General features: G+C 34.6%; 1 protein-coding gene across 17 annotated transcripts in view; it reads left to right on the forward strand.

Annotated features, from left to right (window-relative positions):
• Window positions 1-13,577, forward strand: part of LOC143346633 (CUGBP Elav-like family member 1-A) — a 504,287-nt gene extending 490,710 nt beyond the window's left edge. For 13 of the 17 annotated variants that reach the window (XM_076774919.1, XM_076774926.1, XM_076774921.1 and 10 more), the window contains one exon: window positions 2-10,691. In XM_076774919.1, the coding sequence (XP_076631034.1) occupies window positions 2-129 (128 nt within the window). In that variant the 3' untranslated portion in view covers window positions 130-10,691. Of the gene's footprint in view, window position 1; window positions 10,692-13,218 lie in introns of those variants that run through there. The other 4 variants (XR_013080457.1, XM_076774913.1, XM_076774911.1 and 1 more) reach the window with 4 other exon arrangements.
• The last annotated feature ends 7,317 nt before the right edge of the window (window positions 13,578-20,894 follow it).

A 20,894-nucleotide genomic window follows, 5' to 3' on the forward strand; every position in this document is an offset into this window, starting at 1 on the left:
GGCTTCGTGTCGTACGACAACGCAACAAGCGCGCAAGCAGCGATCCAGGCGATGAACGGTTTCCAGATCGGCATGAAACGGCTGAAGGTCCAACTGAAACGATCCAAGGATGCATCGAAACCCTATTAGCCGACGTCGCCCACCGTTTGTAGGTAGATACCCAGGACTTCTCGAATACCACGGCTCGGATCCAACGACCCTGGTGTCCTTAATCAAAACTATGTTTACGCATTTGATAAATCGCGACATAGATCGTTGGTCGAAATGTTCCTCGATCTGGTTCATAGATCTTTTCATTCGACGGGAGTATTTAGAAGGCGTTGCTTCCAAAAGGGAAAAAAGGAAAAAAAAAAGAAAACATCTCTAGTCAAACAGTATTTTCGGTGGAGGTCGAAAGTAACAGAAGTTCGTGAAACGTGTTTCTCTTCCGCGTTTTAGACGCCGAAAAGATAACGGGTACTTGTGTTACGCGTTTCATTCGAAAACCTACATTATCCTTCGAAACAAGGCTGTGATAATCTTGAAGACTTACGTTGTCAGACTTTTTCCAAATAATTGAAAGTCATCGTCCTTTCAATGTTATTTTTTCGCTTTGCGAAAATATATACGTATCTCTTTTTTCGAGTTCACGTGTTCTTCTACTTGTTAGTCCGTCCATATATTCGGATATTTTTGTACCTAGAAAGGAGACTATCTCTTCTTCGTGTCTCGTTATGCCTGTATCTCCTGGTGATACGTGTTATTGACGCGTCTGGTCTTCGAGAACGGAATATCATTCGCTGTTAAAATAAACGTTCTGCTCTTTCTGAACGCAGTGGTGACTCAAAGCATTTCAATTTCCTTTCATTAAGTTACGACGGAGAAGAGTTGTTCTAATGCTTTTCGAATTACATTTGACTGAGCACTAGAGGAAAGTTTGCAATATATGTGTTCAATTAACATACGTAGATCGTTAAGGATAGTTTTAACGTGTATTTATTTTCTTTACGGGCAAGTGTTTCTGAATAATGTCGCCACTAATTCTGTACACGAAAAAATTACGTAGCGATATATTCTATGTACACGATATTGAAAACTATTACGAGCAACTGTTGCCAGTACTAATTATTCTTTAACTACAGATATGGAACGTTCAATCAAACGCAGGTACAAATTACTATTTATACAACACTTTTTAACTAACATGATACAGGGTGGTATAAACAAAGAAGGATTACAAATTTTCCAAAACCATTAAAAAAGGAGTATCATACCTTTTTTATGTCTCGTAATTTACTAAAATTTTTTTCATTGTCTAAATAGTGAAGGGTGAAATGATAAAGAAAATTCTGCAATTTTTTTCTTAAGTCTTATTAACACTTTGCTGATTATATAGTACTAGTGAATTATGTTCTGAGAAAATTTGTATCTCTAACTTTAATGGATTTTATAAATATATACAGACACAAAACACAATGCGTAGTATTTTCAAACTCGTGTACGAATAGAAATCTGAAAAAGGTATTCTAATTTTCGCGCACACGGTTAGAAAAAAGACTAAATATTTGTTATCGTATATGAACGAGACACCTATGTAGGATGTTCCATGAAACTGATGTACATTGTGCCATAAGGACGATTCGAGATACGGAAAAAGTGATCAGGTCCGTTTCTTAAATATGTAGATAAACTGTTCGGACACACCTTTATTTTTACAGTAATAATAAAACAACAGACACAGCTCACGGAGAAAGAGTAACAATGTAAATACAAGAATCGAAGAAAATTACGAGTAAATTTGCAACTGCATGTATATGCATTAAATGTTATGCATTGTGTTAAATGTATATGCATTAAATATGCATTCAATTTTTATTCATCGCTTGTTTGGTATACTCGATCGTTTTTATAATAAAATCTGACCTATAGTCGGATCGAAATCAACAGTCTGCTCAAATCTACCGAGTGATCATTCATGTATAATTTTTATTTCTATTTTTTGATTCATAATTTAGTGGATAGTCAATCGAGTTTAATTCGACTATAGTTTCATGGGATATCCTACGCGAGGTGTCACGATTCGCCATAAACGCATGTATTTTTTTCTTGTACAGTGTCTCAGGTCGAGCATTTTGTTTTTTCAAGTACAAAGAATCTAATACGGCCTTCAACAGAGGTCTTCGCCAGAATAAGTCTCTACTCGATCGCAATGCATCGTAGCAAAACCAATATTCGCTCGCTTGCCAGTACATGTCCTTCGATTCTCGAAGACGCAAGCCTGCCCTTAGCCCTTTACCGACCCCTCCGCTCTTTCACGCCAATGGTGTAATCAAACTTCATTTCGTTGCAACGGCTGCCAAACAAGCTTTCTGTGCTAACTTTTGTACACAAAGTGGAATTACGTACGTGAAGTTTCACTAACATTTTTACCGTAGCTGCCCTTCAGACAAAGTACAAGTAGTTTCGCTTTGAGTTTTTTCACGCAACGTAAATCGTTACGTAAACTAAACTTTCCAAGATTTGCTTCAAACTTTTTTTTTTCTTGTTTCTTGTTTAACATATTTATACACACGTATATTCATACATATATGTAACTTAAACTTCGTCGGTATTGTACGTTGTCCTACCAACAGGTAGCAATGAAAACCACAACGATCTACCTCAATATTTTATTACGATTACGCCACTTATTTTATTACATAATCACGCGAGAGTCGGTCCCTCATTTATTGTTAAAGGGACAGAACAACTTGGAACGTTCTATGTTCACAGTAATATCTAAAAGTTTGATGGTTAATTACGCTATGACGCTTCATTAGATGTTAGTACTAACATCGCCGTCTTTTTTTTTTTTTTTTTTTTTTTTTGGGATATCGTCGATCGTCGGATCACGATCAACGCCACGAGCGACTCATCGATCACGTTTTCGCGAAACGCTTCAATCGAAACATGATTTACGTGTTTGTAGTTCGATGAATCGCAATGGCGCAAACGAAGTAACAAGGATTACGAAACAAAATTATTTTAAAAACGGGAGCTGTATATTATTCTATCGATCGTTACGTTTTAAGAATCAAATCCTTGGTTGCTTCCGTTAATAAACGACGAATCGGCAAAGTACCTGCGTACACGTTGTACGGTGACGTTATATTTAAGATCCTGCAAGTATTCATAAACTCGTCCGCCGTTAATGTTCATTTTTGTGCCCAATGTGCTTGAATACACTACCGATCGTACTCGGGAGAAATCATGAAAAACGCAGGCTAATTCGGAAATTTCCGGAAAGAAAGGGGAGAGAAAAGAAAAATTTCAACGACCGTCACCGCGCACGTTTGCCCGGGGAATCCTACATATCTGGTGTGTGGTGGTGACTAACCTGTCCGTGTGTTTGTTTGTGTGCCAGCAGGTGGCCTGTGACGTTGTGACCGTGTTCTCGATCGGAGTCGCCGTGCCATGTCAGTCTCAGTCAGTCAAATCGGTCAATCGTTCGATTGATCGGTCAGTCGATCAGTCGATCACTCGATCAGTCACGACTCCTTGGTCAGCCTCTTGATCAGTCATTCTGTATCTGTCGGTGCCTATGCACAACTGCCCACCCTTTCGCTCCTTTTGCAAGAAGTAGATGCTGTTAGCTCTGCTCCTAGATGTATATATATATACATATTTATGTATGCATGTATGTATACATGTTCATATGTATATATATACATGTATATGTATGTACATATATACGTACACATACACAGATCTTTCCTTGTCCCTCATGACCATCCAAAATAAATTCCTCGAACTGTATCTATCCACCTTCGAGCTACCTCTAGGTCTTGTTTCACATGTATGCGGGCCGTTTGCACAGTCGCCATTGCTCGGTCTCTTCCAATTTACCGAGATAGATGGCACTGATTGTCGATCACCGCTATGTAATAAAGCGATAGACAGAGGAATCCCCCCTCCCCCCGATGAACGTCGGCCAGCTTAGCGGACCAAGTCGGCGCGAAAAATAAATCGAGGTGCACGAAACGGAACGAGGAATCGTCGTGGGAAAAAGAACCGATCGGTTTCGTGATATCGGGAGACCAAAGGAACGACCGGTCATCGTTCAGAGAGCCTGATGAAAAAAAGTAGCGAAGCGGATATCGGATACACCGGCCTACGAGCACTGTGTGTTTATGTTCCTCGGGGCTAAACTGTGACGCTAACTTATCTCTTTGTTTCTCTGTATGTGTGTGTGTGTGTGTATATATTACGTAGCATATGCGAACGTATGCATACCCATATATCTATGCGTGTGTATGTACGACCATGTACGTGTATGCGGCAGCCATACGATCTAAAGCTGATGAGAGGAACTAATAGTTTTTGTGTCGGGACTGTCACTGCAATCTGTCGTCGGGACTGAGGAATTGAAACGAACGAGAACAGAAAGAAACGAATCAATTTTAGATCGTAATGAATTCTTTGTGGACCTTTAGCGTAAGAGATATTCACGTACAATCACTAAGTAGCCGTTAAAAAAAGGGATAAAAGTGTACTTTGATCCGTGAAACGGAACGGTACACCCTGTATCATACGAGAACACTATCGCGCATACGTTAATTTAGCGATTAAGAATCGATCGTATCGATTTAAGTTTTGGGATCGCTATCAGCGACGCGAAGCGTCTGTTCATATGTAGATACACGCACTGACGTACCGGCTAACCGAATAATAGGGAAAGTAATAGAACAATGAAGAAAATGCTAGATTGAAACGTGTAAACGAAGCGAGGAAGAACGGTCAGTTCGATTTAATGTGTAAATTAAATGGTGTAAAGATTACCAAAAAAAGAACCAAAAAATAAAAAAAGACAAAACTTGGAACAAGGAAACAAAAGAAGAGTAGGGGAAACGATACATAAGTAGCATTTTTTAATGACTTTGTGATAACGTTGTACCGTATATAGGATTGGACTAGGGTCGCTTTTTAAAGTATGTATGATAAGCGTGGCGTATGAAACTTAACGACGGAAAATTCACGATTAAAAATTTGTCATCAGTGACATCTCGGTAGCGCGGACGCGATCATTCTCTCTTTATTTTTCATCTCGGGTATCACGGAGATACATATCGTTCATTCGTATTTTATGATCTTTGTTAGGTTCGAACCTAAACGGATGTATGCCCCTAAAAAGAACGATACCCTGTACTTTTTAGTGCACGATGGGAAAAAAAGAAAATTGGAAGAATTCAATGAAAACATTTACTCGCCGGTATGGCGATCACACGGGTGTTTAATTATATGAATTAATCTTGAATTAGTAACAAATTTTGTTGTGGTATCCGAGAAATATAATGTTTTTACGAAGTATGTGTGAAAGTATATCGAACTCTAGAAGTACTAATTTCGTTTCATCTGGCTAGTATTACATTTTTAGAAATAAAATAGAAACGGCCAGGATTTGTCTGACGACTGACAGTATTGCGAAATGTTTTAACTGTTCCACTAAGATTTATAATTTATAGTTACGGACATCTATAATCGTTGTTACTGAAACAAGATTAACTCATCGCCGTCGTTTTAGGTACTTAATTTCATTATAATCCTAAATTGAAAGACATACGATTCATGTGTAGAAGAAAAGAAGAATTTCGAGAGTCCAGAAATGATAGCTGATAAATTGAAAGTAATGTTAATCCAATGTACATATTGCTTACATTTCTGTCATCATCAGTCTGTCAAAGGTTTACCTGATGCGATACATTTTTACCGTTAATTGCAAAATAATAGTCAATAGTGTTCAATGATAGTCAAACATTACGAACTCTCCTTCTGAACAAAAGACTAAAGTATAAGATAAAGGAAAAACAGTTTGAAGGAGCAACCTCTAAACGAACAACTCTGACTTAAAAAAGAATCATTGGATCCAAAACACTGTATTTAAATTTTAAATCTATTGACTTTAACTCTCGCCCAGCCATAATTGATATCCCGCAATTGGCTGAACGAGGATCACGCATCTAAAACGATCACTTATTTTACGTTATGCAATCATGAATCGTGCTTAACCGTATTAGCAAGACAAATTTCTTTGGAAAATATAATCAAATTATTTTTTATATCAAGTTGTTCAGTGACTTCTACATAAAGGAATGTAATGTAGTAATGTTAACTAAATGTGAATTACGAAGGAACTAGAAAATGGCGTCCAACACAGGATTGCAAAAGGCAGATGACCATATTTCCTGGACAAATTTGTCTTAGTGATACAGTTAAAGAAAATCTATTAACATTAAAAATGAAAACAGCTGGTGCGTATAAGTGTTCGTAGCTGGCTCTCTTTCTAATCCATTTCCATGAATCGTCCCTTTCGTCATTTTCCTTCCCCCCTTCCTCTTCACTACCAAGGGTTTGTTCAAATTTCAATTTATAGTTATAGTTTAATTTGCTTAGAATCTGTTTCATTAAATTTCACTAAATCCGCAGATTCAGTCACCATAAGAATTAAATAAATTTGTTTCAATACAGTAACACACAATTTATATACACGCGTCAAACCAAATGAACGGAGCTACAAACGGCAACCTTTTACAAACAAGTTGTGCAGATGAGTAGTGAGATATACAGGGTGGTCAACTAGAAACATATTTCTTTATGCATTGAAAACACAACAAAAATGTTACAAATGAGTAGTTCTATGAATTGTTTCATAGGGCAGCTTAAACAATTTTTTTCAGAGTAATCGCAATTATGATCATATTTTTAAATCAAAAGCAAAACAATTGTAACACAGACTATAAATCTGAACATTCAATTTGAAGTAAATGTCAATCTGAAATATAAAAGGACATGTTCTTTGTTTGAAAAATATTGATAGCTCTGTATATCCTAACAATCATAACTTTTGATAAAAAAATTCTATTCTCGCTTCTGAAACGAATGATAATATAATTTATAATTACATGGTCTTGCTCTATAAAACTGTTAAATGTCAATTGTATGTATTGTTTTCGTGGCACCACCCTGTAAATGAATTAGACGTGGTTGTGTCGTTCTCCGTGCAAATTACCAAAGACATGTCTTTAATTAAATCGATGTACTTATACACCGTTAACGATTAATTCTCACATACACGTTCAGCCGATAACAATTAAATTGTACGAGAATCAAGCATGCGTTACATGTTCTTAAGTCTTACGCGTAAATACAAATGGAGCCTAGTCAGAAGTAACATTACGATTAATGTATCACTTTTTATGTTCGTGTCAGTTTTTCACCACATTCTTTTTGGCACGTACGTTTACATCGTTGTTTAGTGCTGCTATGTTTACTATTATTATCACAATCATTACTATTATTATTATTGTTATATCCCAATTAACCGATGATTATCGTTACCCTTATTATAATTATTGCAGTTGCTATCGCTGTTGATAGATTATTAATATTATATTATGACGTAATTATCATTGTCGCTATAATTCTTGGTGGTATTGTTATTGTAAAATTTTATTATTATTACTTTTGTATCTATTATTATTATTATCATTATTATTATTTGCAATTTATAGGAATGATGATTACGATTATCCGAATTACTGTTATTAATACTATTTTATTCAATAATTGTAACGTTACGCCATTGATTTCTATCACGATAAATGGAAACTTTATTAATTTTTACAAAACCTTCAGAGTAATTAGGCGATCGGATATGGATCACTCGTATCGATGTACTTAAATCGATTGTTCTACCTCTAAAACGTATTTGAATTACAATCCTCAACAAGAGAGATAGATTTTAAATGGTAAAAGCATTGTTTATTTTGCTTGCTCAGTTATAAGTTTTGTTCGTGTAAATAGAACGTACATGTTTTCATGTAGATGGTCCATTGAACAATTACAAATATTGGAATTGCATGTTCTGATTGAATAAAGTCAAACAAATGACGTGATCCTGTTCGTCCGTAATCATCGTAACTACCATTGCTATCGATACAGTTGTAATTTATCATTACCACTAGATTATATTTTTTTGTTTTAAATGCTAGATGTACATAATCCGTATGACCACCATGTTCGTCGGATATATATATATATCATATATATATATATATATATGTCATCCTCGCAATGTTAACAGATTATAATACTTTATTTTGCTGTTTTTTCTCTCGTAGAATTTGTTTTTTTTTGTTTTCTTTCTTTTTTTTTTATTAATTTTAGATTTCTGCGTCTAACGCATTCGTTTTCCTTGGTGCTCTTAAATGTATGATCTTCTGAGATATAACACGCTAGTTTATGTTATGAATCAACTGAAAGGCGATCGTTCGATGACACAAAATAATATGTCGCTGATGAAATCGCATGATCAGCTTGCAAAGGAATGATAGAATTTATAAATAACACGACTGACTTCAATTTAATTTACACTTACTCGTGCTTAGGCATATGAAGAAAATATGTTTATAAATTGACATCTGACGAAAGACAGACTTATACAAGACAAATACAAAAGTATTTTGTAGATTTTTTAGCTACGAGTAAATGAAAATTATGTTGGGTCGGATAGGCTCGAACGGAAGTTCATAAAGCAGAACAAAACAGTTTCAATATGTGCTTACGCGTGCGTGTTTGAAATTATTTCAAAGATATAAAAATTATATTATTATGCAAAGTTAGAGTTTATTTATGGGTTATTCGAATTATCAACCAGTCATTTTTATAGAATCGTAAACACGATTCTTCATTACTTTATTCACCGGTGAATATAGTATATACAGTGAACACACTGTTCAATGGTATAATTTCAAATAAAAATATTAAGTATCTCTGAAATAATTTTTGAACACGTTTTTGTTGGAAAGTCCTTTATTTTTTGCATGAATTTTGATAATTATTTAGGTGATACGTGGTGAAGTTGTTGTAATTGTTATTAAACGTTTTTACATACAATTTAAAAGATGTCAAAAAATGTTCTTGTATAGTCACAAATTTAAATTACGTAATTAATCTCAAATATTAACATGCTTACGCAAAAGGTCACAGTTCATCCAATTTCTTTCTTTTGCCATTATTCTACGAAAAGTATTAGTGGCCAGAGAACTTTCGATAAAGTCTTAGTTCTGTAATTTTGATCTGCAGACACTTTGTATCAAACATTTTTTCACAATTTAAATCAGAGTACCAAACAAAAACACGTAAAAAATTGTAAATTTGAAAGTTCAACATTGCCCGTACCATGGAACGATCGTCTTTAACACGTTGACTCGATTGCAATAGTTATTTCCTTTCGCGTCAAGGATCGACAAACTACGACGAAAACGATCGTGAATTAAATCAAAGAGGAACCAAATTTCATCACCAAAACGCAAAGTAATACCCTCGTGCACACTACATATAGAAAATTCGCACACGCGTGTGTCATGTGTACGTGTGTGTATGCGTGTATTATAAATATATATGTACACGCGTATATCACGCTGGGCATTACGTGTGTTTTGTGTATATGTGTATACAGATACATGTACAAAATAATCAATGTATAATTTACGTGCGCTATCGTTGTTGAACGTAATTATCCGCGTCTACTATTGTTGTGTTTAGACGGCTGCATAAAAGAAAGATTTTACTTTTTTGTTTACTTCTATATTTTGTCGCCCTTTGTTCTCTATTTTAGTGCAACCTATGACCGGCTTTGAAAGACGGTCGGCGAAACAAGATAAAGAAAAGCGATTGATTTCTAATATTTTTTTTTTTTCGTTTTCTTTTTGACGTATACTGCAATCAGCATGTGGATGGTGTACGTTTAAGTAACAATACATTGTATTTATTTTGTTCGTTTAATTTCTTGTTTGCTTTTTTATCACCGTCCATTGTTCCTCTGTCCTCTCAGTTCCTTCTGTTTTTAACTGCTGTAGCGCGATTCTTTGTGTAACGCGTAGAACAATATTCTGTGTCACCTTTATCGAGGTGCATGTTTTATGTACACCGGCGATCATTGAAATTATTGCGAGATCACGAGACACTAGCGTTAGCGTCGATGCTAGAATCCCATGACTCGAGCATTGATTAGGAGGGGGGTCTAAGGGGAGGCTACAGCCCCGAGTCTCATCTTTCAAGGGGCCTCACTTTTTCAAATACAAATATACATTTTTACATACATTTAAACAAAACGTTATATTATTTCCTAATGTTTTTTTTCAACGAATTGAATCATTTTTGAAATTTTGATTTCAACGTGTATCCATGACTAGACGGAAAAGTGAAATGTGATTTTCCTTCGAATTTGAAAGTCATTTTAAATCACATAAAATTACAAACCCACCCTGTTGCGACAATCTCCCGAAACCCGCACTACAATGAGGCTAAGCGCCCAGAGAAGACTTATATCAATAGCGTGAACGACGACCGTGATGCGATTGTGTTGATACAGTAGAACCTCGATTATTGCGATAAATCGGGGTCGAAAATTCCTGCAATAATCGAGATAAGTAGCTTCACAGATCTTACGTCCACTACTTACGGTCACCGCATAGCGTCTCCAATTTCACTTGTTGCTTAGCGATCATCCACACCACTTATAAAACATCATGCAACGAGGATGGCTTTTATGGAATAATCGAGGTTCTACTGCATATCGCTATTGGTGTATGAAAGTACAACCATGTACAAATTAATATGAATGTTTTTTAATTACGAAAAATGAACAAATAAAAAAATTTGTAAAGCTTCAACTTGCAGTTTTGAGATATCAATTGACGTATTAGTGAAAAACGACCCTTCTTACCGTAATTCTCCAAAAAATTAAAACACATCGAAAACGATTTTAAAATGTGTATCGAATCGTCTGTAAATTTCCAGCAAATTTTTTTTATTGCATTCTGTAAAAAAATAAACTTTTTTCACTGCATTCAGATTTGAAACGTACAACTTTATGTTTTCAGAAGCTGATCTATATACTTTTCGTTTTGCTGAATGATTGTAATTTGATGTGTAAACGTTAAAAATGAAATTATTTTCTGCTGGCAGACTAATCAAGAAAGGCAGAAAATTTTAAACAACGGACAATAATCAAATACAAAATAATACTGTTGGTCACAAGTTTTGATAAATTAAGAAGAACGGCTCGTGTACAAATTTCGCTAAACCTGTTATAAATAACTATAAAATATTACTCAAAAAATAGTATTTCGAGGAAGAAACGTAATCTTTATCCAGATGTATTTATTTTAAATAGACATAAGAATTTCGAAATATCGATACTATGTTTTTATTTTTATTTATAATAAATTTTTATGAAATACTCTCAAAGGTGTGGCGAATATTTCAGAGTACCAAAACATCCCACTTTAAAACCTTTATTCGACCCTATCGTGACTTCGCTACAACTTCAATGATCGATGGTGTACATTGCAATTCTCAAGTGAAAGATTAAATGCGAAAGGATCAAAGACTGCACAAACGACAGACCGATGTCATGAGAAAACTACTTGTTTTCAATTTCTAAATATTTATTTTTTAATTAACCCTTTACAAGTAAGACAATTCTGCACAACATTCTTCTAAAATGTATGTACGTTGCGTTTTTAACACTAAACCTATCACGACCTTTGTATAGCAAAGGCGAAAGGAGAGAATCTTCTGTTTCCACTGTCTTAAAACAGTCTAACAACGCGTATTAAAAATAATTAAACTTTACATGCGCGCAGTTCCGAAACTACTAGGGTTTTATTAATTATTGAACCATTGTTAGCGGCGGCAAAGCTTCCCCTTTACAATGGTTTTTTGATTTTGTCGATCCGACTTTCCGTTTCCGAGATATCGTAATTTAAATGAAGGGGTAATTTTTAAAATTCCGCTCTCCGTCTTACGAAAGCCTACTAACGCGTATTAAAAATACTAAAACTTTAGACGCGTGCAGTTCCGAAACTACTAGTATTTTATTAATTATTGAACCATTGTTAGCGGCGGCAAAGCTTCCCCTTTACAATGGTTTTTTGATTTTGTCGATCCGACTTTCCGTTTCCGAGATATCGTAATTTATGTAAAAGGGTATTTTTCTTAATTTGACTATCTCTGTCTCCGTCTGACGCGTCGCGCCGGACCTTTCTTTTTCGTACGTGACTCGTGACCGTCGTGCGTGACCTAGTTTCCGGGCGTAGTATTTCCAAGAATTTACTACGCACTGTGTACTATCTACGCGCGCGCGAATTCATTGATATCAATGAAACGTAAACAAACGCTTCGAACTCTTATATCTCATGAACTAGTCACCGCATCGACGCGAAACTAAAATCGATATATCTCCGGAACTAATAACGCTATTGACTCGTACAAACGCTCATTTTAAAGGGCATTTAATCCCCTATCCGATGACCATATCAACTATTATTATTTATGTTGTCTTCTATGTTTATTTTCATATTTACTTTGACACTATGCACAAAAAGAAAGTTTCAGCTATTCCTATTGATTAAACGACTCGTGTGCGATAAAACTAGATTATAAATTGATTATTTAATTGAAAATTAATTTAAATTTGTATACAGGATGTTTGCGTAATTACTAGCCGGCATTTTTTTGTAGATAATTGTTTTCCCTGGAACTAACTACTGATTTTTTTATTTATTCTGATGAATATTACATGCTTCGAAAATTTGACACCTTCTACAATGTCTATCCTAGTCAGTATCTCAAAAAGCAGTGAGAATATTAAAAAGATGCTTTGAGATGTAAAGAACGAATCAATTATAATTGTCATCTAGTTCCAAGGTTTCATTTTACATTTCCAAGAATTTACTATTTACTACGAGCACGTACGTCAACGATCTTAGGCTGTATTATTTTTAATAAGCTTGCTGACGTCATCAATGAAAAATAAACAAATGCTTTGAACCCTTATATTTCCGGAACCAACTATCCTAACAACTTGAAATAATTTCTTTGTGGGAAAAAAATTGAAGATAAAGAAATTTTATACAATGTATGACTAGATCACACATACAAAATACTTACAACGACATAAGTGAGAGCATAACCGCGTATTTACGGGTGTGAGTAACTCGAACACCCACTGTATATTTGTAATTACATATAACAAAATTCATAATCATCGCTTCGTTAGAAAGCGATCTATCACTTTGCGAATGAATTTTCACAAGTCAGAGATGTTATTTCTTGCAGAAACGATTATCAGCGCTCATTGACGATTTCTCGGTTAAAACGCGACGAACAGCAATTGTATCAACGTACGTTTTCTAGGGAAATGGATTTCGAATGGAAACTGAAATAAGCGAATGGAGTTGCGAAAAAGTCAAGAAGAGAGTTAAGGATGAACGGGATAACTTCGATGTACCTAACCATGTATCTCTGGAAACTTGTGTATAATTCATAGGGGGTACTGAATTCTTTGACGATCTGGATTATTGGAATCGGCATAATAAATAACACAATCTCTAGTGTACGTTTATGGGTTAAGCTATGCATCACGATGTTTAAGTATAGTAACAATATAGATTTTGTATACCGCGTGCGTGAGAATGTAGAAACGAATATAACAAATGATAGTGCGTGCGAGCGCGCGTTACAGAATTTACGTTCGACAGGTTAATAAATCGTATTTTCGAAATAAGCCGTCCTGTCTATTTTCTTTCGCATTTTACAGCCTCCTTTGTAATGAGTTTAATTTATGGTTTGAATAATCAATAAAATTTATCTTTTATTTATAAATTAATAATTTAACAATTATTGATTCAGAATGAAATTAATTTTTAACGTTACCAACAATAAGAATTAAAACTAAATGTAGCCAGAGTTACAATTTGAAAAGCAAAAGAATTTCTGTAGTTTCATTTCCTACCATAGTAAGCACTATGTTCTCTTTCTATAGCCTGTTGGTAACGTTGCGAGTGATCCGGAAATGACAATGGGGCTCCAGAGGTTACAAAAATGAACACAAGAGGAAGTGAGACAGAAAATGAAATTACAAGGGTGAAATAGAATAAGACAGCAGCGCTACCAACGATGAGAATCAAAACTAATCTAGTGAAGAAACTCTGTGTTTATGATAACCTATGCAAGGCGGATCACAGCCAATTTGCTAATATTATTTAGTTTTTAATTAATAATTGCATTACCCGGCTAAGAGTGATACGATTGTTAATTAAACGCTAAATAATATTACCCAGGTCTCACCACGAGGAGGTTGCTGCGAATGGAGACCCACCCTAGCCTCGCCCCAACCACCCTTCCTTTGGCGAGGAATTCGAATACCTATCTAAGGGAGAAGCTATCGAAAAGTTAGAAATTAGCTACAAAGGGAGAATTCTTAAAAGAACTGCCCAACAAAGAGATGAAGAACCTAACAAAATGTCAATACATGTGAGATGATACACATGTTTTCTAGAAACAAAATTCAAATGTGAAACTGCAGGTACGAACTCTGACTGATGAAGAGATCAAAAACCTAACAAAATGTTGATACATGTGAGATAATCCAGCACATGTTTTCTAGAAACGAAATTGGTATATGCAACTGCACGTACGAATTCTGACTGATGAAGAGATCGAAAACCTAACAAAATGTTGATACATGTGAGATAATCCAGCACATGTTTTTTAGAAACAAAATTGGAATGTACAACTGCACGTGCGCATCCTAATTATTAAAGTACCAATATGTACTTTATTATGAATTGTTCCTTCTTAAATGGACGCTTTCATTATGACAGTGCCTAATAAGACACTGAAGATCCAACCAAAAATGTGCAACTGTTGTACGTATGGATCTTGCATATTAGAATACTAATATGTACCTTAATATTAATCATTCATACTTAAATGTACGCACACGCTTTGGTGGTATTTAATAAAACGCTGGAGAACGCTTCTTTACCTTATAATCTATATACATTTGTACTTATATTCTAACGCAATCTGTGGAAACGAAGAAATATGAGGAAATATTTTCTTCTCGGTGTCTTCGTCAATCCCACGATGTTTTTCTAAAATATACACTCATATGCAATAAATATAACCGATATAAAACGAAGATATGACAAGATATTTTCTTTTTGGTGTCTTTGTTAATCCCACGATGATTCCCTGAAACATAAATTCAAACAATAAATAGAATTGTATGAAATATTTCTCTAAGAACGATCAAGATGGAATCCGTGTACCATTCCCAATTCCATTCTTCAATGATTATATGTATATTCTGTAACAAGAACTTGTTCAAAGGATTAATAGCTGAAATGAAAGTGTATTAATGGACACAGAAAAAAAATAATTATATACCTTCAAGATAGATAAATTACATTCCACGAGTAAAAATTGATATTAAAAAGTTTAAAAACATAAATATTACGTAATTGAAATTGAATGAAATGTTAAATTCGTCACAGTGTTAAGATAATTACCAAATAGATTGAAAATTGTATTCATTTGTTACCGTAGATTTTATTTTTCGTTTCTTTTATGAAATAAAAAAATTTTCAAGACGTATACATTGCAATAATTATATTTTACTGTATTTAAAACTAAATTACGTGTTCGTACAGAAAAAGCAATAACGAACGAAAATGTCGATTCCACGCGGAAATTAACTCCCAATATGAAATATCGAATTGCAATTTGCATACCCTTTTGATGCAAGCATTCTATTTTCCATCAATTAAAACAATGATCGCGAACAAACTTTGATTAATGCAAAGAATACAGAATATTTATAAAAAAATTCACTATTTATAAATAATAATTGGGTTGCAAAGGTTATTATATCCCGTAAAAATTATCAACTCTAATGATGAATAATTAGTGATATATATATTGGAATCATGAATTCAATCTACAATAAATTTAATCGTAATATAGCATTTTTAAATGCATCACAAATCTGTAATAAAAATACATTCACATAAATTACAGATTTTAACACGTTATGAAGAATGAAACAATTGGTCTATTTACAACAGTACTTTCAAGCAGTATTTCTTTTGAGGAATATATAAAGGAAAGATAATAATATATTTCAGATAGTTGGAATAAACGTCCACTCGTCTTAAATTCAAACAACCCGTGAGTAGACCATTCTTTCTTTCGCAACGCTAATTTATAAAATAAAAAACTATATGCGAGAGGTGCTTGTTATTCGTAAAATGAACCACACAGGGCTCCTTTATTAATTAAATCGCGTGCACCCATATTCAATCATGCGCAACACTAATTTTAATAATGATGTTGAGCCATTCAAGGCTTTGCAGAATCCCAGCTTGCTCCTTGATGATCCTGGTGCAGTGGCCAGCGTTTTGGCCAGCTTTTGGGCATCGAATCGCAACTCTAATTAATAAAAAACGCGACAAGACAAGATCGCAACGCTAATTTATAATATCAAAATTCCAATCGCGATTTATAACAATAAAAGCAATCGCGAATGATGATTATTCGCAACACTACTCTGAAAAGTAAACGCGAAAAACAATAATTCGCAACGCTAAGAGCGAGCCGATCAGTTAATTCGCAATGCTATTCTTAAATAACAATAAAAGCAATCGTGTATGGAATTCGCAACGCTACCCTGAAAAGGAAACGCGAAAAATAGGAATTCGCAACTCTACAAGCAAACGCGATTATTGTATATTCGCAACTCTATCTTTAATGGAAATATATTTATGTTTCGCAACGCTAATGCAAATCGCGTTTTGCCCAAAAATGCTGGATCGTGGTGCTGGCGGCGTCCATCGTTGATGCAAATACAGATGCAATAAATAAACTAACTACTTCAAGCTACTTCAAACTACAATAGAGTGGCACATATGGGGATGAAGTTAGACGTTTTAAATATCGCAACACTACGGGGCAACAACGCGAGAAATCAACAATCGTAACGCTAATTTATAATAGAAAAAATTCCAAACGCGACTTGTAACAATAAAAGCATCCGCAAATGGTAATTATTCGCAACACTACCCTGAAAAGCAAACGCGAAAAATAGTGATTCGCAACTCTAATTCGCAATCGCGTTTACTAATAATTCGTAACGCTATTTTTAAAACAAACGCCCGGTTCTTAGGTTTGCATAAAAACAATCGCGAATCGTGTTTATAAGCACCACTAACATATCAGCGCGATAAATATTTGTTCGCAACTCTACGAACAAACGCGAACATTGTATATTATTCGCAACTCTAACTTTAATCAGGGGCTATTGGTACATGTACATACACATGTACTGGCCACAAAATAAACTAACTACTACTAGTACTACAATTTGGGTAGAATTTGGGCTTTGAAAATATCGCAACGCTAAATAAAAAATCGCACGATTAATCAAGATCGCAACGCTAATTTATAACATGAAAATTACAAACGCGGCTGACATCCATTATACAGGGTGTGCGGCCACCCCTGGGAAAAATTTTAATGGGGGATTCTAGAGGCCAAAATAAGACGAAAATTAAGAATACCAATTTGTTGATGAAGGCTTCGTTAAAAAGTTATTAACGTTTCAAGTTCCGCCCGTACTGAATTTTTTTCTAGAAAGTGAGTAGGATTTCGGGGGTAGGTCTATTCACCAAAAATGACTGCAATTGACCCTCGTAAATGAAAATAATTTTTTTAGAACGATTCGAAAATTTTTTTTTCGCTGAAAAATTTAGGCACCTACCCCCTGTCAATTTTACTTAAAAATTCCTTTTTCATTTTTAGTAATTTTGTTTGACGTCCTACAGAAAAGTTGTCTAATACTTTTTTGTAGGTACCTATGAGCTCTACTTCAGAAAAAAGTTTCATTGAAATATATTCACAATTGTAGGAGTTATGGCTGTTTCAAAATTGGACCATTTTTATGGCGTTTTTCTCATTTTGCGGAGTCAAGGACCAACTTTTCGAATATTTTTGCAATTTCTACATATTCTCCGCCAAAATACGCGTAGTTTGCTTTTTTAAACATTAAAATCGTCCAATCCATTCAGAAGTTATGATGTTTTAAAGATACGCATGAAATTTCAGTGAAACATATCAACGCTATGGTCAGACATGAAATTTTCGGTAATGAATTTTTTTCTCGAAACTGAGTAGGATTTCGGGGATATGTCTATTGACCAAAAATACTTGCAATTGACCCCTGCAACTAAAAATAATTTTTCCAAAGCGATTCAAAAGTCTTTTTTTTCACCCAAAACTTTCAGCACTTACACGAATTTTTTTCTCGAAAGTGGATAGGATTTCGGAAGTATGTATATTCACCAAAAATCATTGTAATTGACCCCCGCAACCGAAAATAATTTTTCCAGAACGATTTGAAATTTTTGAATTTAATTGTTAATAACTTTTTAACGAAGCCTCCATCAACATATTGGTATTCTTGATTTTCGTCTTATTTTGGCCTCTAGAATCCTCTATTAAAATTTTTCCCAGGGGTGGCCGAACCGTATATAAAAGAGTAAAAAAGCAACGCGAATCGTGATTGTTCGCAACACTACCCTGAAAAGCAAACGCGAAAAATATTATTTCGCAACTCTACAAGCAATCGCGTTTATCAATAATTCGCAATGCTATTTTTAAAGCAAACATTTAGTACCTAAGTTTGCATAAAACCAATCGCGTATCGTGTCAAGTCGCAACACTACCCTGAAAAGGAAACGCGAAAAACAGTGATTCGCAACTCTATAAACAAACGCGATTATTGCATATTCGCAACTCTATGTATATCATAACCGCGAGTTGCCCTGATGGCTGGCATGTATGGTGCAATCATGTACCAGGTACATTGCTTACGTGAACCAGTCAACAGAATACAGGGGAGGGATGGCTGGCATGTATGGTGCAATCATGTACGAAGTACATGCATACGTGAGCCAGCCAGAAAAATAAACTAACTACAACTACAGACGAGTTAAGTGACAAAGTAATAACAGGAATGACTTTCCATCCTCATCCAAGGATGAAGATGAAAAGCCATTTGTTGTAGCCCACTCTTGAAACAATTTGTTAGAGCCTCTTCAGCTCATATAGAGCCTTTTCTTTCTTCGGCGGTCCTGCCGAAGCCTGAAACTTACTTAAGACTTGGCTCAAGATTTTGTGCAATACGTAGTCTTCCAACAATATACGAACTGTTGGTCGAACATACGTGGTGAATCTCGAGGGGACGAGCGTTTCGAAAGGGACCTAATCACGACCGCGAACGCGAGAGAGCGACTGTAAGAGTCGCGCGATTCGAGGAGTCGAAAATAAAGCTGAAACAAACAGCATACACCGTTTGAATCAGCAAGATTTCTACCCTCGAAATCGTAACTACAGGAACAGAACTGTCACGCGAAAACGCGCCTACCCGAGTAACTAATGTGGCAGCCCTGCCCTGACCCTACCTACTTAGATTTAGCACACATACCAGAAAGTAAGTTACCTACCTACCTAACCCTATATTTAAAAAATTGCTAAACTCAATCAAACAAACAAACACTCCACGGTTCTCATTCTTAATGTCCGGGCGCGACCTAAACTAGAGAGGACTCCCCGGGGTTCCTCCGACACCCGAACATTGCAAACATTCACACTCTAATGTACATACCAATTTCTGAAATCAGCTGACAAACGCTAATGACTATTGCGTTTTTATATTTTATACGTAAACATTTATATAGACGCGTTGATATAATATACTAGTTGATAAAATATATTTTATATATGCTCTTATGTATTTGTCTACAATTTCTTGTACCCATCTCAATTGTGTCGTCAATTTGTTGTTTCTCTACTATTTTAACGATTATTATTATCAATATTATTAATTTACTTACGTAAAATTCAAAAGCTAATATTATTAAGTATTCAAGAATTATTATAAAAATAACAAACGAAAGTTTTATATTCTTATTAGATTTCATCAAAATGTAATGTTATGAAATACAATATCATTTGTAAATTATAATGAATTGTAAAACGACGCACTTCCACATCCTAACCACACACACACATGTGAAAAGTACGTCGTGCACAGTTTACTAACCAATGTCAGCCGCTAAATGTTATTAGAAATTCTTACAAACTAAATCATCGTGCTCATTGCCTTCGCTCATGCAAGTAACACCTGGGCACGTGCATGAGTTTAGGCAACGAACACGGAAAAATTAATCTGAAAATCCTGACTAAAAAAACTGGTTAATAGCTAAACGGTATTTCGTATTTCATTTTTAGTTAAAATGACTCGGTTTGTTATGTCTGATATATCAACAACAAAAGAAGCTAATATTGAAAAGTATTATTATTCAAGAAAACTGTTATTATTTAAATTTAATTATTTAAAATGAAAGACTTTATTAAGATTTTATAATAATTTACTATGAGAATTGAAATTCATTATCGAAACAAATTTAATAAATAATTATTTAAAAAATTCAAAGTCGATTCTGTTGTCAAAGTAAATTTTTAAAATATGTAACTCGTATAAAATGCATGTTACTTTGACTCAAAAATCAACCTGTCGCGAAATGCCTTCTTGCACATTAAATACATCATACGATGTATTAATTAAGTAAATGATCAATGTTTAATAATTTATATTAATGTTCTACTCGGTCGTGTGATAAATATAATGTTTTCACATTATAATAATTCATTTTCTTCTGAATCATATAATTTATATAAAGTTAATAAAAATATTTCATATATTTTATAAAAATTGTGTTATATTTATTTGTAACATTAAGAAACGCGAGTGCAAGAAGACCCTAAATCCTGCTCTAAAAAATATAACAGTTGATGTTACTACTCACGGGTATTGAAAATACCCGCGGTCACTTAACTCGTCAAAAATATTAAGTATACAACTGGTCACCCGTGTTGATTCGGATCTTTCATCCTACAACATGGTTGGGGACCAGAGGAACAAAAACATCATGCAACTCACCAGTGGTGACTGGAAATCATCAATCATC

The sequence above is a fragment of the Colletes latitarsis genome, chromosome 10 (assembly GCF_051014445.1).
Source record: "Colletes latitarsis isolate SP2378_abdomen chromosome 10, iyColLati1, whole genome shotgun sequence".
In the NCBI taxonomy this organism is placed as follows: Eukaryota; Metazoa; Arthropoda; class Insecta; order Hymenoptera; family Colletidae; genus Colletes; species Colletes latitarsis.